The sequence below is a fragment of the Phyllostomus hastatus genome, unplaced genomic scaffold, assembly GCF_019186645.2.
Source record: "Phyllostomus hastatus isolate PE091 unplaced genomic scaffold, TTU_PhHast_1.1 phas_contig_113, whole genome shotgun sequence".
In the NCBI taxonomy this organism is placed as follows: domain Eukaryota; kingdom Metazoa; phylum Chordata; class Mammalia; order Chiroptera; family Phyllostomidae; genus Phyllostomus; species Phyllostomus hastatus.
This window is the reverse complement of record NW_025333530.1, coordinates 3,318,074-3,345,748: the sequence shown is the minus strand read 5'-3', so window position 1 is coordinate 3,345,748 and position 27,675 is coordinate 3,318,074. Positions and strand designations below refer to the sequence as shown.

Below are 27,675 nucleotides of genomic sequence, written 5' to 3'. Positions count from 1 at the left end.
CCATTCAGCAGGGATGGAGCCTCTGAAATGGGAGATGCACCTAGAACCATGTGGCCTCCTGCCTGTGGGGTAAAGGGGTGTGGATACCTGCAATGCAACACTAGTCCATCATCTTAAATTTGTGACTCTGACATCTTCTTTTGGAAGAATAAAGAAAAAAGTGGTTTATTTTGAACAGTTTCAATGAATTTGCTAACGAATGTTAATTCTTGCTTGAAGAAATCCTGTAATAAATAAGAAATGTACTATTGGCAAGGAAGGAAATGTACAAAATAATCACAGTTCTTTGTTCAAACCATGGTTTCCTAAACAAAATACTTTTCATCCAAATGGCCATGAAGAACAATAGCAAATTGCTCAACATTTCTAGTATTTCATTCACTTCCTAAAACGACTTTTTTAAAAAAATTTCAGTTGCTTTTGATGAGAGCCCAATTTTGTTTTGTTGTCAAATATATCGGTATTTTACCATTAAAAAATTTCAGTTGCTCTATTGAAGTTTCTAATTAGGGGCACTAGCCTTCAAGTGGAAATTGACTTGCTAATTGGCCTAGTAAATGGGACCCTCTCTATAATGAGCTTCCTAATGTAAAGAGAAGCTGCAGAACACTTGATACATGAACTAGAATTGTGAAATCACACAAAGAAGCTGTGGGTCTCTGGAAAGATGAGTATATTTTCTCCATTGTGCCCAGGCATGTGGGGGCCCTGCAGTCTTTTCCATTATTCTTTGTCCAAAGAGACCACGCTGGCTTTGAAAAGTGCTGGGTGTAAATCTATCATGGATATGATTCCAAATTCTATTGCTTTGGCAAAGGGCACTATTTTTACATTCCAGGAAATTTTTTTCTGAGGAATTAGAGAGCACTAGCTGACTATAAATATCTAATTAATGGCTTATCTTTTTTCTTTAGAAGAAAAGGAGGCACAGGTGTATCTTAATTTATTAATTACATCACAATTCAACTAAAATTTGATGACTAAATACATATATTTTATAAGTTTTATTTTTAAAAATCAGATTTTTTGGTATTTGGATATTTTTTGACTTATTTATAAAGGAAGCAGCAAACACATTATATTTAGACATTTAAAAAGTATTTAAATATAATCTGAAATATAAACTTTTACTGTAAATAAAAATACTTTAAAAAACCAAAATTAAATAAATCTATAAATAAAATAAAATAATCATTCATAATGAGCCCCAAAACCTCTATAGGGGAATAAGGAATGCGCCTTTAATTTAGTTTTATAGTTACACTATATAGTGTAGTTAAAAATACATGTGTATACACACACACACATACACACACACACATATATCATCAGGACCAGATTACAGGATATTCTCAGTATTATGAATAAATTAATTTCTGTTGAGTTAAAGACCTAGAATAGTTGAAGGAGATAGATTTTAATCTTTATTTTTCCATTACCATTTAGTCCCCTTATACTCCCTTACCATGCATTGTGGAAAAAATTAAAAGTGATCATTGAAAAATACTTTGCTCATTCCTTCACTAAACTGAACAAATACAAAATTAGAAGACTGGCTGTAGTATAGGAGGAAAAGGTGTGGGGATTATGGTAAGGGAAAAAGCAAATATGAGTCAAGAACTTAATTTTATCACAACCACATGCCACCTCTGTCTAAAGGAATTTATAGTCTAGTTAGAAAAATGACAAAAAAACCCAAAAGTACAAATACTGTGATAATTCTTAAAAAAATTGTTTAGAATGCTAGAGAGGCAGAGGAGAGAGCGCCTTCTTTTGAGATTGGACAGTACAGCCAATCCTTGATTATCCTGACAAGGAGGCAAAAACAAGAGGAAAATCAGCATGCCTTAGTCACTTCAGAACAAAAGTGAAAAATACAGTAGTTAAAGGAATAAAATTCAAACCAACATTTATTGAGTGTTCAGGGCTTTCACTTATCTCATGCTCTGTGCGAGGGACTGAAGGATCAGTGAAGTGTCCAGGGGCTGTCCCTGAAAAGCTGAGAGAAAACCAAGGAGCAGTAGAGCTGGAGTGTGGGTGATCAAGTTGTAAATAAATCAGTTTCTGATGGCAACTTGATGGCATGGGCAGGTTGTGGTGGGGTCACCTACAGAATATTGCCTAGAAAACTATTCAGGTTAACATATTTCAGCAAGAGTGTGCAAAGTTTTTGTTTAAATGCAGGGAACAAAATAAATTAAAATATGTGTATGTGTAGATATATGTGTAGTTGTGTGTATACAGTGTATATTCACATACATATACATGTATGTTGTATATATCTACATATACATGATGTGTGTGTGTATCCTAAAAAAGAAAAAGTTCTGAATAAATGCACCTGCCTAGAGTGAGAGTGGTATTTGGATGTTGGGACCATAACACCCTTTTCAGGATTTAACTTCTACATCTCACAAGCTCAGTTGGTGCCTCAAGTAATGCTAATAAAATTCTGAAACAACGATATGACCCTGAACCTTCTGCTCCTCAAAAGTAATGGAAATTGGTGGGTGCTGACTGGAAATACTGCCTAACTAAAAAGGGAAGTGTCTGGAAGTCTAACTTTAAGTCTAGGTCAATTTGCCACTTGCCTGTGGACAAGCTACTTTGCTTCTCTGGGCCTCTCTCTGCCTTCCCATTTGTAAGGTGAAGGGAATGGACTAGATTTTTAGCTCTGTGGGAAGGCTAGATATATGTTGAAAGGGAAAATGATTTTTCATCTGACTCTCCCATCTCTTAAAGGTCTACCTTAGGTTTCCTGTGCTTTCAAAGGTGTCCAAGAACTGTCCCTAACTTGATCTTTGCATCTTAGCTTATAGTCACCCTAACAGGGTCTACAATCATCAAACCTGAACACTTTGCTGCTTGTGGCAGCTGGTCACACTTCCTCAGGCTTTGTTGACAGCGTCTTCTCCACCTCCCACACCTTCTATTCTTACTTAACAATATGAACACCCTAGTCCTCCTTTTCCCTCAATATCACTTCAGTGAAGCCCCAAATATTCCTGTCACAAAATGTCTGTAGACTGTCACTAACCACATTCCTTTTCATATCTCAGTTTTGCACGTGTGTGCCTCATCTCCTTACCAGGAGGTATGTTACTCTGGAGCAGAGACCACCTCATGTTGACTTTCGCATAGCCCACTACAGCTCACAGTAGACACACACTGAAGAAGTAACAATACAGAAAAAACGAGAAACAGCTTTGAAGTCAGACAGGCCTGCATTCAAATATTAGTGTGCCCTTGGGTGAGCAACTTAACTTTGCTAAGCCTTTGTGTCCTACACTGTAAGATGGGATATTAATTCCTAGTCTCTTACAATTGTTATTAATAGAAAATAATAATTTAAAATGTAGCATAGTACTACAACTGTTAGCAGTAAATGCTTACTGACTGAGTCAGTGGACTGAGATGTTAAGCCAGGGTGAATGACTTATAAAACCCAATTTACAGATATTTTTGCTCATTGGAAGCCTTTATTTACCTAATTATAATAGTAAAATACTTTTTTTCTTTCAGTTGCTTCACAGCCAGAACTTGAGTACAAGTCTGCTGTATTGCTCAGTGTCTTCCTTGGAGGTCTGAGTTTCGCAGATGCTTCCCTTTCTTCTCTCCTGCTTCAGGAAGAAAAATAGGCAGTGAAGTCTATGGCCAAGAAAGAGATCCTGAGGCCAGGATTTTTGGAAACAATTATTTACATGGGTGACTTAAAAGATTCACTGTATTAGAAATTTTCGAAATTAATAATGTCTGATGGCTTTAAAAATATAACCTCAATAAGTAAATCCTATCAAGGGAAAAGATCTTCAGTACAAGTCTTAGGACTTCTTACTATATACATCAACTGAGTTAAAATTAATAAATTATATTATATAAATTAAACCCTAAGCCTCAGTTCTATTTGGGGCTTAAAAAGGGCCCTTTCTTTTTCTGATAAATACACAGACACACTTTCTTCCCTATTTAAACCCTGATTTTCTTTGAATGTAGACCCTGGCTAAAGTCGTATTGGATGACTATAGTGTGCTTATCTAATACCCTATCTCTATTGTCAATTCAAAATACATCCTTCAGCCAGGGGTACTAATCTATAGCATTTATTTCTAATATCATATATAATTTTTTAAAAACAAACATTGAACATTTTCTCACTCCTTTATACTCTGACTAGCTATGTCATTAATATAGCTGATGGTAACAGTAAGCTGGAGAGAGCAGAGTGTGGGTACCATGTATTGTAAATGTGGATTAAAATCCATTCTTTCCCACAACCTGGATTCTTTATGATTAACCTCATTTCTTCTGTGGCTGTACATGGAGCATTTCATTCTGGAGCAATTCAGAAGCTGACAGGTTAATCACTCTGTGGGTTTTTAAATAATGCTGAATTTTTCTCAGGGAAAGTTAAGTCCTTATTCTACATAATATATTTGCTGAGTTCAGGAATTAACACCTGATTTATCCAGGCTATGTTTGCATAACCTTATCTTCAGTTCAAATAAAAAAACTGCCAAATTGTCCAACATCTGTAGGGATGGACTACAGGGAATAAAAGGCAATTTAAATTATCTGATACAACTTGTAATGCAGGATTATTACTCCTTGCCCTCTTAACCTTCCAAATTTCATATAACATATAATCAACACACACACACACACTATAATTTAATTAAAAGCATTAAAAACAAAAACTAAAGCCAAAAGTAATAATCATCTGAGGGGCATGATTGCGTTTCCGTTTATCAAAACCAATGCTCAATGAAAACCCTCAAGTTTCTTTCTTGATGTGTAACCTATTACTGTAGACACAGTTTCACATAAACAATGTCAAGTAATATTTATAAAATATATGTGCCAAGTTAAAAGAGAAAAATTTGCATCAAAACACACAACTGACAGATGTGCTATTTCTATTATCCTTGATGCTAGTCTATGTGAAATTACAGTGGAAGATTTTTCCCATACCAGTCATCAAATACACCAAATACAACTTAATTTTAAAATACCATCATCTGCACCAAACACGGTGCTACACCTATTCAATTTAACAAAAAACTAACAGAAAAAAATGTTCTTATTCCTCCTAAAATGGCTGGTTTTGAGCCTACTCAAATTTTTCTAAAGCCAGTAAGACATTGAAGAAATCCAGCAGCACACATCTTGGCACAAACCTGACCACTACCATCTTCCCTTTCATGAAAGGAGCTCCTGATGTCTAAGCTTCATCTAACACTAAAGTTTTCAGTTAACATTATTCTGTGACTAAAATGCACCATGTTTATATGCAGGAGGGATTCATCCATACCAATTTTTCATGAATGTGCAAACAGATGGGTTTATTACCATGGCAACCAAAAACCTATCAGATCAAATACTTTGCTGGCAAATCTAGTTGATTTTTCAAATGCTCTCCTTTACTCAGCTGAGATAAACAGGCTAAAGAGTATGCTTATAAATGCTAATATCTATAAACAGTTTAATAGTGACCTCCAGGGAGGTTTTCACAATTGCAAGATCCAGTAAACATCAGTAGCTGCACCAAAACACAGTGAATCCCACACAAATTGATCTAGTTGCTCCAGAAACATGTTGCAAACAAAACCAATGGGGAAAAGAAAATCTTAAATTGCAGCCACTAAAAGAATGAAAACATTGCCTAAAAGAAGCAGGCCCACGAATTATTTGCTCAGTGCAAGGGACAAGAATGCATAACAGAGATAGGCCTCTGTCTTCAGGGAAAGAAACTCAATGTTCTGGAATGTGTGTTTTTTCCCCTAATTTTCTGGGCAAGGCTAACTTTATTTTTGTCATATTTTAGTATAATGTAAAATTTCTTTGACAATTTCATTAATATATTGTGAATAGTGGTCAATACTCTTGAAATAATTAAAATTACAGGTCCATCCAAATGGCTTTCAAAACAAAACAAGATCCCCCCAACATGTACCAACATACACAGTGCTCGACACAGCAGTCTTCAGGGAGTCAACCATTAATGCAGGTTTCAGGGACATCACTGAGGCAGGAAGAGCAGAAGCTTGGAATGTCTATTGTTACCAAAAAGGAGCATTTGAAAATACCTGTATGAATTGGCCAGCCAAGCAAATTCTAAATTAAAGGATATTTAAAATGACTTATTTCAGGAAAATGATTCTATACAAGTGATATTGATTCTTTGACTACTAATCCTCAGACCTCAACTTTGAGGCCAGCAGTATGCCACTCTTTAGCGACACATAACGTCAAGGTCATCTGAAGCACTCTCTGCCCTGTGCTTCTGTGTTCATACGCTTTTGTAATCACCTGTGACCTACCCCTTGTAAGCATTCTCTTTCACATCAATGTGCACACGAAGTCAGCAGAAGAATCTCCTGACCAAATTATTCTTAGCCAAAATACAATGTGAGACTTGGTTACTGGATCACAAATAGAGAACAGAAATATTAGCATAATTGGCAAAGAAGTTTCTCCATTTTAGAGTGTTCATCTAGCAAACTAGAAACACTTACCTCAGGAAGTGCTTCATTGTGCCTGTTTTGATTATCCAGATGTTGTCCAAATGGCCCTCAAGTAATTACTTTCAAGTTTGTTTTTGTCAAAATAAGTGTAAGCTGTGGGAAGAAATTAGATATATTTACTATTAAGGGGGCTAGAAATCCCCAACCCCCAAATTTCTGTTAACCTTAGTAAGTGGACAACGTTACATATATGGTATTAACAACCAAACTGCACATGAAGCAAACTCAATTCTATGAATGGAGATTAGATCTAAAGCTTTTCACTTCATAATTAACAATTAGCCTTTCATTTTAAGTCACTTGCTGGAGAAATTATTTGTTTCATGAGCAAGCTCTTCAATAGTAAGCCTTTTCTCTATTTTGGGGTATTACTAAATTTGGAAGAAGAGTATTTATTAAAAAAATAAAATAAAAATGAAGAACCATAAAATTAATGATCCCAATTTCCAGATACCCAATGGTCTTAAATCTGACAGCCCCAAACTTTCAGAAGTAGAACCCAAAATACCTAGAAGCAGCTGCTAATGTCTTCAAGCTAAAAATTGCTGTTAAAGAGTCAACTACTCCAAGCAAATGAATGATATACTTCATTCCTCCCACCATTTTTTTTGTACTGTGAATAGAGCAATGAGATTTTGTATTTGTCTATTACTCTTCAGTTTACAATTTGCTTTGTAAAAAGTTATTATTGAAGTCTGCAATGCCAGGTTATTTGTCTTCTCCCTTTTGATGAGGAGGACACTAGAAACTGCCTTCAAAGCTGGGGTGAAACAGACTAGGAAAGAGAGAGGCTGGAAACAATAGCAGAGACAATTTACCGCAGGAGAGAAGTGATAAGTGGAACACCAGCTGCAATGGCAATGCAAGGGACTGAGTGTGTAGACAAATGGCTGAGGGAAGAGACAAAACTATCAACTATACAGCCCAGAAAACGTTGGCCACTCAACCCAAAAGCCAGTCTTTTCTTGAACACATATTTGTTTCTGTAAATATTCCATGCATCCTTGAAAAAAAAGTGTACACATCAAGACTGTAGTTGCTTCTGGGAAGACAGGGATTGGTTTAAGATTGGGGAAGGGAAAACTGGCCTTCAACCTGATAAATTTTATTTCTTAAAATATATCTTAAGCAAAATAAAGGGAAAGAACATTTGTTCATTTTCAGTAATAGGAATATACATTATTCTATGTACTTTTGTGCCTTTTAAAGATAAATCCAAATTTTAACTAAAAACTGTTAGTGTCCACCCAAAGCCCAGATTATAGTTTCTAAAATATTCTGAAATATAAGGAACCAGAGCTCCTTGGAGAAATGCCTGATTACAGGAATAGGGCAGAGAATATACAAGGTGATCCTGAAATATTTTCTTGTACCAGAAATAAGAAAGTGCTCAAACAACAAGCAGTATCCTCAAAGAAGTGGAACTTAATTTGTAATCCCTTAAATGAAGTGTGGACATAGTGACTTCCTGAGTACAGTATAGAAGAAGGGAGGGAAATGAGTAACTTTATAGTAGAGAAACCTGGCAAATACTGTATCAAGTAGGTGATCAAGTATAACATCACAGTGACATCATAGTGACAATGTATTCTTCACATGCTGTGATGAAAATGGCACTTTACCTCCATGGTCTTCCTCCTCCCAACCCATCATGCCAGTCTAATTATGATCAAAACATCAGAAAAACTTATGCAGGATATTCCATGAAATGCCTAACTAGTACTCTTCAAAATTCTCCAAGATCATCAAAAACAAGAACAGTCTCAGAAATTATCACAGCCAAGAGCTGCCTAAGGAGATATGACTATTAAATGTAATGTGGTATCCTGGATGGGATCCTGGAACAGAAAAAGAACATCAGGTGAAAACTAGGTAATCTGAATTTCCAAAGTATAGATTTTAATTAATTAAGTATTAATATTGGTCCATTAGTTGTGACAAATGTATCATATTAACATAAAAAGCTGCAAGCCAATAAAAAAATTCTTTGTACTATCTTTGTAACTTTCCTATAAATCTAAAACTACTTAAAAATTAAATTTTTATTCTAATATGTTAGTGCCTACTATACTCTAGACACAAAGTTAGGCATTAGGGATACAGGGTGAATAAGAGAGGTATTGGTTCCACTCTCCAGACCCAAAAGTTTTGAGGAAGGATTTTAGAGAAGATGATACAGAAACAAATAGGTACTTAAACAGTTTTACAAGTGAAAATGGGTGTGGTGATAGAGAGGACAAGAGATGTTTATCTTAGGTCAGGGGGTTCCCTAGCACATGTTAAGTACTAGAAGCAAGAGAATACAGAATGTGTAGAGTAAAAAATGTTCAACATGACCTAGTGACCTTATGCTTGGTAAAAGGGACAGGTAAAATCAGGGATGGCACAATATGGAAAAGCAAAAAATGGTTAGACTATAAAATCATTCACCAAAATGTTTTGGATTTGATTCCCAGTCAGGGTACATGCCTAGCCTGCTCGTGATCCACCCCCCATCAGGGCACATGTGGGAGGCAACGGATCAAAGTTTCCCTCTCCCTCCCTACCTCCCTCTCCCTTCATCTCTCTCTAAAATCAATAAACATGTCCTTGGGTGAGGATTTTAAAAATGCACTCTGATTGAAATACGAAGAATAAATTGGGTTGTGATAAAATTATTGGAAGAGATATCATTCAGAAGGTTACAATAGTCTAGGCAAACATTATAATGCAGAATAAGGCAACTTACAGAGACAGAAGTGTGATGGATTTGAGAGATAGTTAGAAAATAAAATCAGTACGATTTTTGTTGGTTGATTGAGGAATGGGTCAGTGAAGGTAAAGGAGGAGCCAAATGTTATGCCCATGTTTATGGCTGCCACAGATGAGTGAGACAATAGACTCTTTCAGTAAAACGCAGAGTTCTGAAGGAGCAGATTTGGGGTTTGGGTGTATGTGGGGGTCTTTGGGAGCATTTTGAATTTACAGGGTCAGGTGGTAGTATATGGATCTAAAGGTCAAGAGAAATTCCCATTGGAGACAAAGATTTGGGCTTCATTTTCATAAGGATAGGTGGTAATTAAAACCACAGCCCTGGGAAATAAAAAACAAACAAATGGGACTACATCAAATTAAAAAGTTTCTGCATGGCTAAAGAACCATTATCAAAATGAAAAGGGAACTGACTATATGGGAGAACATATTTGCCAATGATACAACAGAAAAGGGTTTAATCTCCAAAATACATAAAGAACATATACGACTCAACCCCAGGAAGAAAACCACCCAATTAAAAAATGGACAAAGGGCCCTGGCTGGCATAGCTCAGTGGATTGAGCACGGCTGTGAACCAAAGTGTTGCAGGTTCGATTCCCAGTCAGGGTACATGCCTGGGTTGCAGGCCATAACCCCCAGCAACCGCACATTGATGTTTCTCTCTCTCTCTTTCTCCCTCCCTTCCCTCCCTAAAAATAAATAAAATCTTTAAAAAAATCTACTTATAAAAAAAAATGGACAAAGGAGCCCTGACTGGTGTGGTTCAGTGGATTGGGTGACATTCTGCAAACCAAAAAAATGGACAAAGGACCTGAATAGACACTTCTCCAGGGAGGACATACATAGCCCACAGACGTATGAAAAGATGCCCAATGTCAGTAGCCATGAGAGAGACGCAAATTAAAATAACAATGCAGCTTCTGGCCAAGATGGAGGCAGAGGTAGACACACTGTGCCTCCTCATACAACCAAAAGAAGAAGACTAACAAATTAAAAAAAAAACAAACAACCAGAACTGACAGAAAATCAAACTGTATGGAAATCTGACAACCAAGGAGTTAAAGAAGAAACATTCATCCAGACCTGTAAGAGGGGAAGAGATGGGCAGCCAGGCAGAGAGGACTCCCAGCAAGGTTGCAACTGGTGGACCCAGCAAGGCAGCAGCTGGTGGAGTGGGTGGTCCCACATTTGCATGCAGGTAAACCAGGAGAAACAACTGGGGAGCAAAATAGATCGCACAACCCAGGGTTCTAGCATGGGGAAATAAGGCCTCAAGACCTCTAACTGAAAAAATATGCAAGGGTTAAGGGAGCATCGGGAGAAACTCCCAGCCTCACAGGAGAGTTCATTGGAGAGAACCACAGAGTCCTAGAATGTACACAAGCCCATCTACCACTGGGAATCAGCTCGAGAATGGCCAATTTGATTGGGGGGAGTTGCAGAAATGACTGAAAGCCAACAGAGATCTGGCATTGTCCTCTCAGACCCCTCCCTCACATACAGCACCACAACCTAGCGTGAGGGTTGCCCTGCCCTGGTGAATAACTAAGGCTCTATCTCTTATTAGTGACAGGCTGTGAAAACAAACAAACAAACAAACAAACAAACAAAAAGGTTCAAATGAATGAACAGATCAAAGCTTCAGAAAAAATACAACTGAGCAATGAAGAGATAGACAACCTATCAGATGCACAGTTCAAAACACTGGTAATCAGGAGGCTCACAAAATTGGTTGAGTATGGTCACAAAATAGAGGAAAAAGTGAAGGCTATGCTAAGTGAAATAAAGGAAAATGTACAGATACCCAACAGTGACAGGAAGGAAACTGGGACTCAAATCAACAGTTTGGACTGTAAGGAAGTAGAGTTCACCAGAACAGAATGAAGAAGCAAGAATTCAAAAAAATGAGGAGAGGCATAGGAACCTCTAGAACAACTTTAAACTTTCCAACATCTGAATCATAGGGATGCCAGAAGGAGATGAGGAAGAGCTAGAAATGGAAAACTTATTTGAAAACATAATGAAGGAGAAGTTCCCTAACCTGGCAAAGGAAATAGACTTCCAGGAAGTCCAGGAAGCTCAGAGAGTCCCAAAGAAGTTGGACCCAAGGAAGCACACACCAAGGCATATCATTATTACATTGCTCAAGATTAAAGATAAGGAGAGAACCTTAAAAGCAGCAAGAGAAAAGGAGGCAGTTACCTACAAAGGAATTTCCAGGAGATTATCAGCTGATTTCTCCAAAGAAACCAGGCAGGCAAGAAGGGGCTCAAAAGAAGTATCCAAAATCTTGAAAAGCAAGATTACATCCAAGATTAATCTAATCAGTAAATCTATCATTTGGAATGGAAGGGCAGATGACCTTTCCAGATAAGGTCGAGTTAAAGGAGTTCATTATCACCAAGCCCTTATTGTATGAAATGTTAAAGGGACTTATCTAAGAAAAAGAAGGAGATCAAAACCATGAACAGTAAAATGACAACAAACTCATAACTATCAACAACTGAACCCCCCCCAAATTAATAACAAACACAAACTAAGGAAACTAGAACAGGAACAGAACCACAGAAATGGAGACCACATGGAGGGTTATCAGTGGGGGAGTGGGTGGGGGAGAGAAGGGTAAAAAGGTACAGAGAATAAGTAGCATAAATAGTAAGTAGAAATAGACAGGGGGAGATTGAGAATAGTAAAGGAAATGTAGAAGCCAAAGAACTTATATATGTGACCCATGAACATGAACTAAACAAGGGCGGGGGAGGAAGCGGGTGGGAGGGGTGTGGAGGGTGGAGGGGAATGAAGAGGGGGAAATGGGACAACTGTTATAGCATAATCAATAAAAGATATTTAAAATGGTAATTAATTAATTAATTAATTAATTCAGGGGTGAAAAAGTAAAACCAGAATGCGATACCACCTTATACCTGTCAGAATGGCCATGATTAACAAATCAACAAACAACAAGTACTGGCGAGGTTGTGGAGGAAAGGGAATCCTTGTACATTGCTGGTGGGAATGCAAGCTGGTGCAACCACTATAGAAAATAGTATAGAATTTCCTAAAAAAATTAAAAATGGATCTGTCTTATGACCTAGCAATTCCACTGATGGGAATATAAGAATCCCAAAACACCAATTCAAAAGGACTTATGCACCACTATGTTCACGGCAGCACTATTTACAATAGCCAAATTTTGGAAACAGCCCAAGTGCCCATCAGTAGTTGAGTAGATTAAAGAACTGTGGTACATTTACACAATGGAATACTATGCAGCAAAAAGAAAAAGGAAGTCCTACTCTTCAAGACAGCATGGATGAAACTGGAGTATATTATGCTAAGTGAAATAAACCAGTCAGTGAAAGGCAAATACCACATGACTTCATTTATAACTGGAATCTAGTGAACAAAATAACAAGAAAAATAGAACCAAAGACATGGAAACATGGAACAGACTCATAGCTGTAAGAGGGGATGGGGTAAAGGTAGTAGGAAGGTCAAGGGATTAATTAAGGAACATGTATGAATGACTCATGGACTCAGACAATGGAGAGGGGACTGACTGTAGGAGAGAGGAGTGGGTTGGGCTAAGGGAAGCAAGAGGGAAAAATGATTGGGACAACTGTAATAGAATAAACAATATAAAAATAAAGTAGAAAAAGAAAACATAGCCCAGAAGGAAATGCTAAAGAAGTAGCATATACACACCTGTTCATAACACTAGTTCCTTGTCATTAGGATAATATTAACTTAGAATTATCATACTACTAAGGCAATAAAGAATGGAATGCATTTCAGAAGACTTTACCAATGTTTTAAGAAAACTCTTTAAATGATTTAAGTTTATTTAAATAGAAAACTTGGTTTACCTAAAAAAAAAACACTTCATAATGATGGGGGATAAATGAAGTAACATAAAACTTCAGCTTCTTGCCTTCTATATAGAGATTCCCGAGTCTATACCTTAAAAAATATTTTCTTGACTGCTTATGTGCACAGCATTATGCTGGGTAATGCAACATATTTTATACCACAGGGGAGCCTTACAATTTAAGAAAATTGGTCCAATATGGCAGAAAGCATGCATGGTGGCTAACAGCACAAGCTTTGGAGACAGAGAGTTCACCTCTGGGATCTAGTACAAGCCAAGTGTCTTTGGACAACCTGCTTAAACTCTCTAGGGTTTCACTTTCTTCCTGTTAAATGGGAAATAATTATAACCACCTTGTAGGATTGCTCAAAGAATTACAGGTATGTAATACACATTTAATGACTGGTACTCATTATTAGCTTACTATTTTGCCATTCTTATTATATCCTTCTCTAAAGTAAAAGATCATTTTGTTAAGTCAATCACTTAGAAAACTGTTAAATTTCAGCAAGTTATGACTTAAAGTGGGACAATAATAGTGGTGATGGAGAGAAGTGGACAGAGGTAAAAATATTTGGAAAGTAGAATCACTTAGACTTACTGATTCTATGGGAAAAGTGAAGGAAAATAACAATTAGTTCCAATTTACTGTCCCTCAAACAGGAAACAAAGACAACAATTAGTTCTAATTGTCCCCCAAATAGAACACACCAAAAATGGCTTTGGGTGTTAGACAAAAGCCTGTGCAAATACTATTTAACTCATTGCTCACTGGGTATTAAATAACTTCTCTAAATATTTTTTATATAAAAACAAAGAGAATTACTGCTTACTTTGTTTTAAAATATAGCTTTGTGAGAGGATCCATCTTGATGGAGGCATAGGTTGTCGCGCTGTACCTCCTCACGCAACCAAAACTAAGGACAAGAATTTACAAACAAAAAACAACCAGAACAGAGAGAAATGAACTGAATGGAAGTCTGAATACCATACATCCAGTCCAGTAAAGAGGGGCGGAATCGGAGGCCTACAGAGAGGGGTCGAGGGGTACCGGCAGGAAAAATCGGTGGCTGGCAGACACATGTGCGCAGGGCGCAGACGGCAGTTGGTGGACCCTAGAGGCGCAGGGGCAGCTGACGGACTGGTGGCAGACCCTCGGCGAGGGAGGCAATGAGCAGACCCAGTGAGGCATGAAAGGTAACTGGCTGTCCACAGCCGCACAATCACGCGCAGATAAACTAAGTGAAAACGGGCAGCGACACAGACTGCGCAACCCAGGGACCCAGTGCTGGGAAACAAAGCCTAAAGGCACCAATTGAAAACACCTGCAGGAGTTGAGGGCAGGAGATTCTCTCAGCCTCACAGGAGGCTCCTTGGAGAAACCCAGAGTCCGAGAGAGTGCACAAGCCCACCCGCCCAGGAGCCAGCACCAGAGGGGACCAATTTGCTTGTGGGAAGCAGCAAGGGGGACTGGAGTCCTGGTGAGAGGAGAGCCGGCGCCATTGTTCCCTCTCAGACCCCGCCCCCACATACAACCCAGCAACTGAGTTGCCCCGCCCTGGTGAACACCTAAGGCTCTGCCCCTTATAAGTAACAGGCACAACCAGACCAAAGGAAAAAAATAAAATAAAATAAAATAAAATAAAATAGGTGATTGAAACAAAGTTAAAAGCCCCAGAGCCAATTTTTTTAAGCGACCAAGAAATAGCCAACCTATCAGATGCACAGTTCAAAGCACTGGTGATCAGGATGCTCACAGAATTGGTGGGCTTTGGTCATAAATTAGATGAACGAATGCAGACTACAATAAGTGAAATTAAGAAAAATGCACATGGAACCAATAGTGATAGAAAGAAAACTGAGTTTCAAATCAATGGAAGGGAACAGAAGGAGGAAAGGAACAACCAAACAGAAAAGAATGAAGAAACAAGAATTCAAAAAAAATGAGGAGAGGCTTAGGGACCTCCAGGACACCTTTAAACGTTCCAATATCCAAATTATAGGGGTACCAGAGGGGAAGAGGAAACACAACAAGTGGAAAAGTTATTTGAACAAATAATAAAGGTGAACTTCCCCAATATGGCAAGGGAAATAGACTTCCAGGACGTCCAGGAAGTTCAGAGAGTCCCAAAGAAGTTGGACCCAAGGAGGAATATGCCAAGGCACATCATAATTACATTATCCAAGATAAAAATGAAGGAGAGAATCCTAGAAGGAGCAAGAGATAAGGGGACAGTTACCTACAAAGGTGTTCCCATCAGACTGTCCACTGATTTCTCAAAAAGAGACCTTACAGGCAAGAAGGAGCTGGAAAGAAGTATTTGAAGTCCTGAAAGGCAAGGACCTACATCCAAGATTACTCTCTCTAGCAAAGCTATCATTTAGAATGGAAGGGCAGATAAAGTGCTTCTCAGATAAGGTCAAGTTAAAGGAGTTCATCATCACCAAGCCTTTATTATATGAAATGCTCAAGGGACTTATATGAAATGCTCAAGGGACTTATCTAAGAAAAAGAAGATAAAAAATATGAACAGTAAAAAAAAGACATCAAACTCACAGTAACAACCACACCTAAAACAAAAGCAAACTAAGCAAACAACTAGAACAGGAGTGGAACCACAGAAATGGAGATCACATGGAGGGTTAGCAACAGGGAAGTGGGAGGAGGAGAGAGGGGGAAAAGATATAGAGAATAAGTAGCATAGACAATAGGTAGAAAATAGACAGGGGGAGGGCAGGAATGGTGTGGAAGATGTAGAAGCAAAAGAACTTATGACACATGGACATGAACTAAAGTGGGGGAATGTGGGTAGGAGAGGGTGGGCAGGGGAGAGGGGAGTGAAGGGGGAAAATTGGACAACTGTAATAGCATAATCAATAAAATATATAAATAAAATAAAATAAAATAAAATAAAATAAAATAAAATATAGCTTTGTTTTAAAAGAAGCACTCTTGTGCCCTGGCCGGTGTGACTCAGTTGTTTGGAGTGCTGTCCAGCATCCCAAGGGCTGTGGGTTCCTTGCCTGGTCAGGGTGTGTATGAGAATGCAGACGGAGTTTCTCTCTCATGTTGTTTCTCTCTCCTTTCCTCTGTCTTTCCCTTCCTTTCTCTTTAAAAGCAATGAAAAAATGTTCTCAGGTCAGAATAAAAAAATAAAAACAGGCAGATTTGTTAATGTCCTATTTATTGCTAACTAGATAGTAAATGACAGGAACATGCAACCAATCATAGTTGGTGTGCAACAAATGATACTCTGAGCCACTCACTACTGATAAGAAATGTCCTTTGAATTGTTTTTCCATAAGTGGTGCTGAGTTCATCTACTTTTTGTTAGAGCTCCTTCGTAGCCAAAGCAGCGTTTCTCAAGTGGCTGGGCAGGGCCTAAGTTCAGAGAAAATTTGAGTTTTCTTCTTGCCTGCCCAATGCTCTAACAAGACAGTAGCCCTGATAGAATGCTCAAGTAATTTACACAGAGCCTGTTGATATTAAATGGATTAAATGTAAGTTACTTGCCTTGTTTATATGTCTTATTAATTGAAAAACGAGGGAAAGAAGGGGAAGAGTTGTCAAGAAACAGGTATAAGGTACCCATGGGCAAAGCCAAACAAGGGTAGGATTGAGGGTGGGAGATAGGGCTGGGTGGGGTGGGGGAGGGTGGTGGTGGGGAAAATGGAGACAACTGTGCCTGATCAATGATAAAAAGAAATAAAAAAAATTTAAAGGAAAAAAGAAAAATATAGATATTAACTTTGGAGTTCATTCAGATTTATTGAGGTATTATTTACATAAAGTTTAGCTCTTTTGTGGTCAGACATAAACTTGAATGCCACCTGTTTCAGAGCATGGAAGGAGAATATGAAAATACTGCAAGTGCTGTCCCTTCCCTGTAACTGACTCTCTGAGGGGTCTATAACCATGCAGACATCAGAATTACTGGCTGTGTTTAAAATCTTTCCTAGTGTTCTACAATGATCTGTTTCATGTTTCTTTTCTCTCTGCACTGCAAGCTCCACAGGGTACCAGGGAAGCCCCAAGGATTTATACAACGTCCAGCACACTGAGGGCTCAATTCAGATTTGTTTAAATGAACTCTGTACAGTTTTAGAGAAATGCACTTCTTTAATAGCACCAATAAGGCCAACTAAAAATCTCCCAATTGAAAGTGTAACAGGGTGCAGCCATCCAAATAGGGATTTGAAATGGGGTCCAGAACTCAAGGTGTTCAGGAAATATTAGAATGTCCTCACCCCCCCCCCCCCACCCAGGTGTGGTTTGGGGGAAGGGACAAATGGAGCAGGGTCGTTGAGAGCTGTTTTATATAGCAACAGCTTTGCAGCTAACCTCTGGTGTGGTCATTTAACATACCTATAACTTTTAACTGGTTACATAGGTATGTTAAATAGCTCTGAGACAGGGGAATGGAAGTAACTTCCCCACCAAGAGGAAACTGGGGGCAGGTCCCCTGAGTTACAGCGCCTGCATGGGAGCATGGAGGTGACTGGCTCCATGACATGGGGCCACGCCTGCCCAGACCCACGATGGCAGCCCCATGAAGCTGGAAGTATATGAGTGCTGGCAGGTGTAACTGGTTATAGGAGGAGTCAGAAATAGGGCTGCAGAGGAAGATTGGCGCAGAGATTTAAACCCAGACGCGGCAGCCATTGAGGAGAGAACCACTCGGTCTTTAGCAGAGTGGGGACTCCTGTGGCCCTGTGAGAGAGAATCACCATGAAGCTTTGGCAGAGTGGCACCCCCCCCTTTGCAGCCATTGAGGGGAGAACCACGCAGTTTTGGCTGAGTGGTGACTCCTGCGGCCATTGTGCAGGGAGGACCATGCGGCTGGGGCAGTGGAGAGAGAATCATGTGGTTTTGGCTGAGTAGGGACTCCCATGGCCCTGGGAGAGAGAACCAGGTGGCTTTACCAGAGTGGGGACCCCCGCAGCTTTAGAAGGGGGGGCCACCACTCAGCTTTCATAGAGATCCCAGCAACACAGCTGATGGTGCCGGGAATCAAGGGAGGCCTCCCAGCTGAGCACGGATTACTGGGAAGAACTGGGGTCTGCCTGAGCCTCGGACTTCCATTTCTTTTCCTGAGATACGATACCCCAGACTGGGCAAAAGGGGAAGGAAGGACTGTGTGTGTTTGTGGGTGTTTTAAGGGACTTTGGGATTTTGATGAAGACCTTAGGTCACTACTTTAAGTCTGTATAGCATTAAATAAGCATTTCCTTTCCTTTTCACGAATCTCTGGCATTGAGAGACCTCTTTCCTCTGGTGGCGGACATAATGAACCTGGGGGGTTCCTTTCGGGTAATAGTATATTGCTTCACCCCTTCTTGGCCCCCCTGTTGTTCTGTAACAAAAGGAAAAAAACACAGATCTCCCTTTTAACCAAAAGAGAGAATGTGATTGTAAATAAACCTAGATTTCCTGACTCAGCCTATCTGTACTAATTTCTTTCTGTGTGTACCGATACACTGCCCTGACCTATTCTCAAGGGAAGGATCAAATGATGGTGCTTGATGGATCAAACACCTCCAGAGATCAATGGACACTTCAGTGCTGTATGTGGGAGGAAAGGGGCAGCAGGGAGTGGTCTGCTACTTCTGAAAACATCACCTGCCGGCCTCACCGAAGTTGCTCTGCCTCCTTTGAGCAAGAGGTCTCCTGCAGCTCTTTTGTGAAGTACCACAGGGTGACTCCATGTCTTAGAAGATGATCTATCTATGGAGCATCCCTGGGAATGGATTAGAGGGGACAGAACTCTTTTCTTTAAAATCTTAATCACTGTGGAAGATGAAAAAAGCTATTTTCTATGTAGCCGTTCAAATTCCAAATGACTGCATCCCCAGTAATAAGTAAAATGCTTAAAAGACAACCCATGGAGTAAATTCCATTCCACTTTTAAAATTTGCCTAATTTGAGATTATCCCTGTTTTTAAAAAATGTTTCGTAAAGCATATTTAAAAATAAAACAATTAAAAAATTATTCTCAGTTTAAGGTCTTATGAATAATAGCTAATATTTACAAAGTGCTTACTATGTGCCACGCAATGTTCTATGACCTTTATTTATAACTCACTTGACAGTCATCCTATGAAGTGAATAAAAATTATCTCTATTTTATAGCTGAGAAAACTGAGCAAGCTTCCAAGGTCACAAAGCTAGTACTGGGCAGAACAGGGTTCAAACCCTTGAAGCCTGGCTCCTGAGGTGGTGTTATCATTTACTCTCCCATGCTGTCTCTGGAAACCACAGAGGTAAAATTTGGAATTAACTTAAGAACAAAGGGAATAAATTGCATATTCAGTTCAAATTAAATTGCAGTGCTGGGAATAATCCAGGCCTGGCTGTATACCTGCTCTTCAAAACCTGTGAGTGCTCTTCTGGGAGGTAGCTGGAAGACTCTTTTCTAACAAGGGCTACTGTGTCTGAAGGGCTAACTGAAAATTAACTTCTTTCTTTCCCTGAAGCAAATGTACTAGAGATCTGAATTTTTTTAAACAATAAAATTTCATGGGAAGAAGTTATATAATAGAGCCTAAAAGTGTGGGTTTTAAATATTCTTATTGAGACCACATTTCCAAGGAGATAAGAATCCTTGGTAGTGTAATTCTGAAATAATAGTAAAAATATTACCCCCCAGCCCCATGTAAATCTATTGTTCCCTTAGATTTAGAAAATCGAATAAAATTTAAGCTCCTGGTCCACTCTGCTATTAGTGTAGTGCTTTTGTTCTCCCCAAATTACTCTGAGTCATTAGTCAGAGTGACAGGGTCTTCAAATCAGCATTTTCCCTTGTTTTTCTTTCACTTTACCTCTATGTTTTAACTTTCATAATACATTATACCTTTTCCTTTATAGATAAAAAATATTTGTTTACCTTTTTTTAGCCAAACATAAACTATATCCATGGGTTGGAAAAATATTCCAAATCTACTTAGAAGATATATACTAACTTGAATGAGTTTTCTTGAATTCATTGAAAAGGAAAATAAGTTCCACTTTCTCTTAGATTTCTCTAATTTCTTCTTGTTGTTATTGTTTTCTTTCCATGCTATAACCCTACAAGGAGAAAACAATTCAATCAAATGGGTCAACTTCAAAATACAACTCAGTGTGACTAATAATGATAGGAAGATGAAAACACTTTCTACTTTCCTTCCCCTGAATCTAGATTAAAAAGTAAAAGTTTGGGCAGCATTTTTTAGCAGTAGTAAAACAAAAAAAATTTTATTGAGCAGTTCTGGGAGGGAGGGAAGCACACACAACTTTACTTTGCAGATGATGAATTCAAGATCAGCAATATTAAAATTATTTGCCATTGATTTAATTTTTTTAGTTTGGACTAGTCTCATTTCAGGTGGAAAAAAGAAAACAATGATATGTGGAACCATAAAATCCATAAATAATAATTTTTATAGTTTTCTCCCCTGAAAATCAGATTGACCCAAAGCTTCTTTGAGTATCAGAAGAAAACTTGTTACTAATCTGGTTTGATTCCATTTACCATGTGTCTTTACTATACTATAACACTAAATATTTTCTAAAGGCAACTGAGAAAACTTCTTGATGACGATAATAAGCTCCAAGTAAATTATCTTAACTTATGTGGAAATTTCAGTTTTCCTTTTGAATGGTCTCACTGTATGTACTTGTGCCCAGCTAGAGTTTAATGAAATCATAATAGTGACATCCCTGTCAGTCAGGTATCGATTTGGGATTATTGAAAAAACTGATATACGCTTCTCTTTTTCCACTCTTTTTCAGCCATGGCTCTATGTAGGTGGAGGAGGTAAAATGGAGGAGAAAGGCAACTATTCTGAAAAAGGCCAAAACTTACTGATAACTGAAGCCAAGGTGATTTAAGATGTAATGAATTTAAAGACATACAAGGACTTCTGGCCAATATGGAAGCATAGGTAGACACACTGTGCCTCCTCGCATAACCAAGAAAAGGACAACAACAAATTTAAAAACAAAAAACAACCAGAACTGACAGAAAATAGAACTGTATGGAAGTCCAACAACCAAGGAGTTAAAGGAGAAACAGTCACCCAGACCACTAGGAGGGGTGGAGACAGGCAGCAGGCAGAGGACTCACAAGGAAGCAGCCGGTGAACTGGCTGTTCCCACATTCAGGTGCAGATAAACCGGAACAACTGTGGAGCAAGACAGACCTTGCAACCCAGGGTCCCAGCACGGGGAAATAAGGCCTCAAAACCTCTGACTGAAGAAACCTGTGAGGGTTGAGGCAGCAGTGGGAGAAACTACCAGCCTCACAGGAGAGTTCAATGGAGAGACCCATAGGGTCCTAGAATGTACACAAACCTACCCACAGGGAATCAGCACCAGAAAGGCCCAATTTGATTGTGGGAAGCTGCAGAAGTGACTGAAAACTGGCAGAGAGAAGAGCAAGCAGCATTGCTCCCTTTCAGGCCCCTCCCCCACATACAGCACACAACCCAGCATGAGGGTTGCCCTGCCCTGGTGAATACCTAAGGCTCTGCCCCTTACTACATAACAGGCACAAGGAGACAAAGAAAAATAGCCCAAATGAATGAACAGATCAAAGTTCCAGAAAAAATATAACTAAACGACAAAGAGATAGCCAAGCTGTCAGATGCAAAATTCAAAACACTGGTAATCACCTGGCTGGCGTAGCTCAGTGGATTGAGCACAGGCTGCAAACCAAAGTGTCGCAGGTTCTATTCCCAGTCAGGGTACATGCCCGGGTTGCAGGCCATGACCCCCAGCAACCTCACATTGATGTTTCTCTCTCTCTCTCTCTCTCTCTCTCTCTCTCCCCCTTCCCTCTCTAAAAATAAATAAATAAAATCTTGAAAAAAAAACAACACTGGTAATCAGGAGGCTCACAGAATTGGTTGAATATGGTCACAAATTAGAGGAAAAAATGAAGGCTATGCTAAGTGAAATAAAGGAAAATGTACAGAGATCCAACAGTGACAGGAAGGAAACTGGGACTCAAATCAATGGTGTGCACCAGAAGGAAGAAAGAAACATTCAACCAGAGCAGAATGAAGAAACAAGAATTCAAAAAAAAATGAGGAGAGGCTTGGGAACCTCCAGGGCAACTTTAAACATTCCAACATCTGAAACACAGGGGTGCCAAGAGAAGAGGAGGAACAAGAAACTGAAAACTTATTTGAAACATAATGAAGGAAAACTTCCCCAAACTGGCAAAAGAAATAAACATGCAAGTCCAGGAAGCTCAAAGAGTCTCAAAGAAGTTGGATCCAAGGAAGCACATACCAAGGTACATCATTATTACATTATCCAAGGTTAAAGATAAGGAGGGAATCTTAGAAGCAGCAAGAGAAAAGGAGACAGTTACCTACAATGGAGTGCCCATAAGACTGTCAGCTGATGTCTCAAAAGAAACCTTGCAGGCAAGAAGGGGCTGGGAAGAAGTATTCAAAGTCATGAAAAGCAAGGACCTGCAACCTGGATTACTCTATCCAGCAAAGCTATCATTTAGAATGCAAGGGCAGATAAAGTACTTCTCAGATAAGGTCAAGTTAAAGGAGTTCATCATCACCAAGCCCTTATTATACGAAATGTTAAAGGGACTTATCTAAGCAAAAGAAGATCAAAACTATGAACAGTAAAATGACAACAAACTCACAACTATCAACAACTGAACCTAAAACAAAAACAAAAACAAACAAAGGAAACAACCAGAACAGGAACAGAATCACAGAAATGGAGATCACCTGGAGGGTTATCAAAGAGGGAGAAAGGGGGAAAAGGTACAGAGAATAAAGAGCATAAATGATAGGTAGAAAATAGACAGGGAGAGGTTAAGAATAATATAGGAAATGTAGAAGCCAAAGAACTTACATGTATGACCCACAGACATGAACTAAAGGTGGCACAAAGGTGGGTGGGAGGGGGTGTGCAGGGCAGAAGGGAGTAAAGGAGGGAAAATGGGACAACTGTGATAGCATAATCAATAAAATATATTTAAAAAAAGATGTGATGAATTCAGCTTGTAGCTCCCATTAATTTGTTATTGTGCTCTGCATGTAAGCATGCCAGTGGATGGTTTTCAAGAAATTAGAGCAAGTTCTTTAGAACAAGCCTGAGCTCTCATCAGGAAGCATGTCACTGTGGGAACACCAGACAAAGGCACAGGGGCTTGTGAACAAGGAGTAGCTAGTCAACTACCTGCCATGTAAGGGGCTGGGCTCTGGCTGAGTTGGCCCACAAAATAACAAAAGGAGATCAGTCTTTTTAAATCAGGTGGACCACATATCAGATTCAAAATTTATTTATTTACCAAAAAAAAAAATAAATCTGAATTAGCAAATTAAGATATTGTTTAACTGTGCATCATGCTTCATATTTTGTCAAGACCTAAGAACCACAGTGTTAGTGCAAGGTAAACCTAAACAGATGAGGGACTCAGTCTTCAAAGAACATAATACAATCATACTTACCCCATGAAACAAGAAGTGAATAGGAGGAAATGGGAGGGAAGGGAAAAGAAGGAAAATAAATATTTCTAAGGCTTTTTATGGGCATTTGGAACATGTATAAAATATATTTAATACAGCAATGATTTTCATCCAGTGTGCTGCAAAAATTTTTAAAACATGCAATACCTTACTAGTCAGGGGCACTGGCCTCTTTTTTACTTAGATTGCCAAGTAAAAAAAATGACAACAGCCAGCACAGCAATAGCCATCTTGTATAAATACATCAAAAGTATACCTTTTTTGTCAGATCAGCAAAAAAACATATGTTTTGAATGCTGCAGAATTTTTACTAATTAGTTTATGTGTGGCATGAGATGAAAAAGATGGAAAATTGCTGTTACAAAGGTATGCACATGAGGGGAAAGAACAAATAATATGTAAATTTATCATTCCAGAGAAATGACAAATGTTTCAAATTATGCATTTAAATTTCACACAAGCTATCCAACATGTCATATTAGAAGTATAATGCTCATGTATAACAATCTCCCTGAGGCCATATTCCAGAACTTTCCTTTCTTCCTTCTTTGGTGATTAGTTTGAACAGTAGTCTGTTGACATTCACCAAAATGACAACCAAGAAGGGTTTTTTTTCCCCTTCTTCAGGAACAAAATACTCATCCAGGGTTTGTTTTTGTGATTTATAGCAATGGAGGTCCACACCAGCCACAGAACTCAGGACTGCCTGTGAACATATTTATGATCTGCTTTAAAGGTACAGTGATCTTCTGGCTTTCACTGTGTTCACCTGCATGAATGTGCTGTTTTCATGGTGGGAGCAAAGGCGGGGAGAGTAGGATTGATGAATTTTGTCTTTATAAAAGAATAAGGACATTTCAAAAATCTAAATATTAATCCTTTTTCACTAAAAAAACTTAATCTAAATGTTTTACCTTCTCAATTATAAATTTTAGTTTAAAAATGGTATTTACGTTTGCATAAACAATAAATGAATATGGTTTTACCAATCTAAACTGATTCTTTCTGCAAAAATTTCACTTTCATAGAATCAGAACACAGTGAGAGCATCTATCTAAAAACATGTGACAGGAAAGTCCAAGCCAACTGGCTCATTTCCAGGGGCCTGGAGGCAAGCACGGTGCCCTGCTCATAAGGTAACTGCTGACCCTGACATCACAGATGAAATAATAGCATTCACTTATGAGAAGTAGACCATTTAGGCTGGGCTTCTGTGGAAAAATCATACCGTAAAACAAATAAAAAATAGTTTTCAGTTGAGTGAATATTATTTTACTCTTTCCAATGGTATTCCATCAGTGTCATCAATGGTAAAATGCACCATTATGTCATGTGCCCTTGAGGAAGAATAAAATGGTGCTAATTAAATTATGATGCACCTTATTTCAGTGATGTTAAAAAAAGTATCTTAGAATTTATGAAATATAGTAAGACTGAAGCCTACTTATTTCCAAATTCCAGGCTATAATGTTTCTGCAGAAGAATCCAATGGTTGATGACAAAGAGAACTGAAGGCCTGCAGCAAATCACACTGGAGGATACTTATGCCCTGACTCAAACATTCAGGTTAAACCAGTTCAATTAAGTAATTCCATGATATGTTATGGACTGATTATATATGAGCAACTCACGTCCTTGTTAGTCTCACTGGAGATCCTCCCAACAGCTTACTGCAGTCTCTGAATGCTAGTTTGCTTCCCTGCCACAATATCACATTATACACACAACATACACAGTTCACATACATACCCATTCTCACATATACACAGGACTCAAGACAACTTCCTTATACTACAAAGACAGTTCTGACAATAAACACTTCAGGAGTGGTAAGTACTCCCTATTACACAAAGAATGACTATGTAAATGCTTGGTTGAAGGCTTAGTATGGTCTAGTTCAAGTTGCATTTTCCTGTCCTTATCTTTTTTAATCTCCATCTGAGGATATGCTTATTGATTTTAAAGGGGGGGCGAGAGAGAGAGAAACACTGATGTGAGAGAGAAACATTGATAGATCAGTTGCCTACCATATATACCCTGGCTGGGAATCAAGCCCACAATCTAGGTATGTGCCCTGACTGGGGATGAAACCCACAACCTTTTTGGTGTGCGGGACAATTCTCTAACCAACTGAGTATGGGCCCTGTCCTTATTTTATTTGACATCATTCCGTGATTCCCTGTTCTCCTGGAACATTTCCATCTATCTCCCACTCCTCCTCTTCCTGCTTTTTAAATGTGATCAATTCCCAATGTTCCATTTTTTTTTCACTTTTTAAAGTATATTTTATTGATTGTTATTACAATTGTCCATTTTTTTCTCCCCTTTATCCCTCCACCCTGCACCCCACTCCTTCCAGCATTCCTCCCACTTAGTTCATGTCCATGGGTTGTACATATAAGTTCTTTGGCTTCTCCATTTCCTATACTATTCTTAATCTTCCCTATTTTGTACCTAACATTTATACTTATTCCCTGTAGCTTTTCCTCCCATTCTCCCCCCACCCCCTCCCCACTGATAATCTTCCATGCGACCTCCATGTCTGTGATTCTGTTCCTGTTCCAGTTGTTTCCTTAGTTTGTTTTTGTTTTAGGTTCAGTTGTTGATAGTTGTGAGTTTGTTGTCATTTTACTGTTCATAGTTTTGATCTTCTTCTTTTTCTTAGACAAGCCCTTTTAACATTTCATATAATAAGGGCTTGGTGATGATGAACTTTAACTTGACCTTATCTGGGAAGTACTTTATCTGCCCTTGCATTCTAAATGATAGCTTTGCTGGATAGAGTAATCCAGGTTGCAGGTCCTTGCTTTTCATGACTTTGAATACTTCTTCTCAGCCCCTTCTTGCCTGCAAGGTTTCTTTTGAGACATCAGCTGACAGTCTTATGGGCACTCCATTGTAGGTAACTGTCTCCTTTTCTCTTGCTGCTTCTAAGATTCCCTCCTTATCTTTAACCTTGGGTAATGTAATAATGATGTGCCTTGGTATGTGCTTCCTTGGGTCCAACTTCTTTGAGACTCTTTGAGCTTCCTGGACTTGCATGTTTATTTCTTTTGCCAGTTTGGGGAAGTTTTCCTTCATTATGTTTCAAATAAGTTTTCAGTTTCTTGTTCCTCCTCTTCTCTTGGCACCCCTGTGTTTCAGATGTTGGAATGTTTAAAGTTGCCCTGGAAGTTCCTAAGCCTCTCCTCATTTTTTTGAATTCTTGTTTCTTCATTCTGCTCTGGTTGAATGTTTATTTCTTCCTTCTGGTCCAAAGCTTTGACATGAGTGCCAGTTTCTTTTCCTTCACCATTGGTTCCCTGTATATTTTTCTTTACTTCATCTTGCAAAACCTTCACTTCTTCCACTATTTTACTCATTCTGTAAACATCCTGATTACCAGTGTTTTGAACTGTGCATCTGATAGGTTGGCTGTCTCCTCAGCACTTAGTTTTCTTCTGGAGTTTTGATCTATCTGTCCTTTCCTTTGGGCCATATTTCTTTGTGTTGGCCCCCTGTTACATTTTAATGGGAGGAGCCTTAGGTATTCACCAGGGAAGGGCTACTCACTTCACTGTATTGTGGTGCTGTATGTGGGGGAGGGGTCAGAGGGGGAACAATGCTGCTTGCTTGGCTCTCGCCCTGCTTTCAGTGACTTCCCTTGCTACCCACAAGTGGATTGTGCTGTTTCAAGTGCTGATTCCTAGGTGGGTTGGCTTGTGTACATTCTAGAATCCTATGGGCCCCTCCAATGGACTCTCCTGAGATTGCGAGTTTCTCCTACCACCACAACCCCCAGTTTTTGACAGTCAGAGGTTTTAGAGTTGAGTTTCCCAGGCTGGAACCCTGGGTTGTGTGGTCTGTTTTGGTCCCCAGTTGTTCCTCATGGCTTATCCACACGTGAATGTGGGATCACCCTGTCTGCCAGCTTCTGCCTTGTTCCATGTCCTTGCCTCACCAGTTTCCCATCACTGCCCTTCCTGCTAACCTGGGTGAATGTTTCTTTAACTCCTTGGTTGTCATACTTCTGTACAGTTTGATTTTCTGGCATGTCCGGTTGTTTTTTGTTTT

The 27,675-nt window shown here is 39.0% G+C and overlaps 1 protein-coding gene across 3 annotated transcripts in view; it reads right to left on the bottom strand.

Moving 5' to 3' along the window:
• The window catches only part of ELMOD1 (ELMO domain containing 1), an 81,627-nt gene that overhangs the window by 40,193 nt on the left and 13,759 nt on the right, over positions 1-27,675 (bottom strand). For all 3 annotated transcript variants that reach the window (XM_045838804.1, XM_045838796.1, XM_045838812.1), the window contains one exon: positions 6,513-6,614. In XM_045838804.1, the coding sequence (XP_045694760.1) occupies positions 6,513-6,529 (17 nt within the window). In that variant the 5' untranslated portion in view covers positions 6,530-6,614. The remainder of the gene's footprint in view (positions 1-6,512; positions 6,615-27,675) is intronic.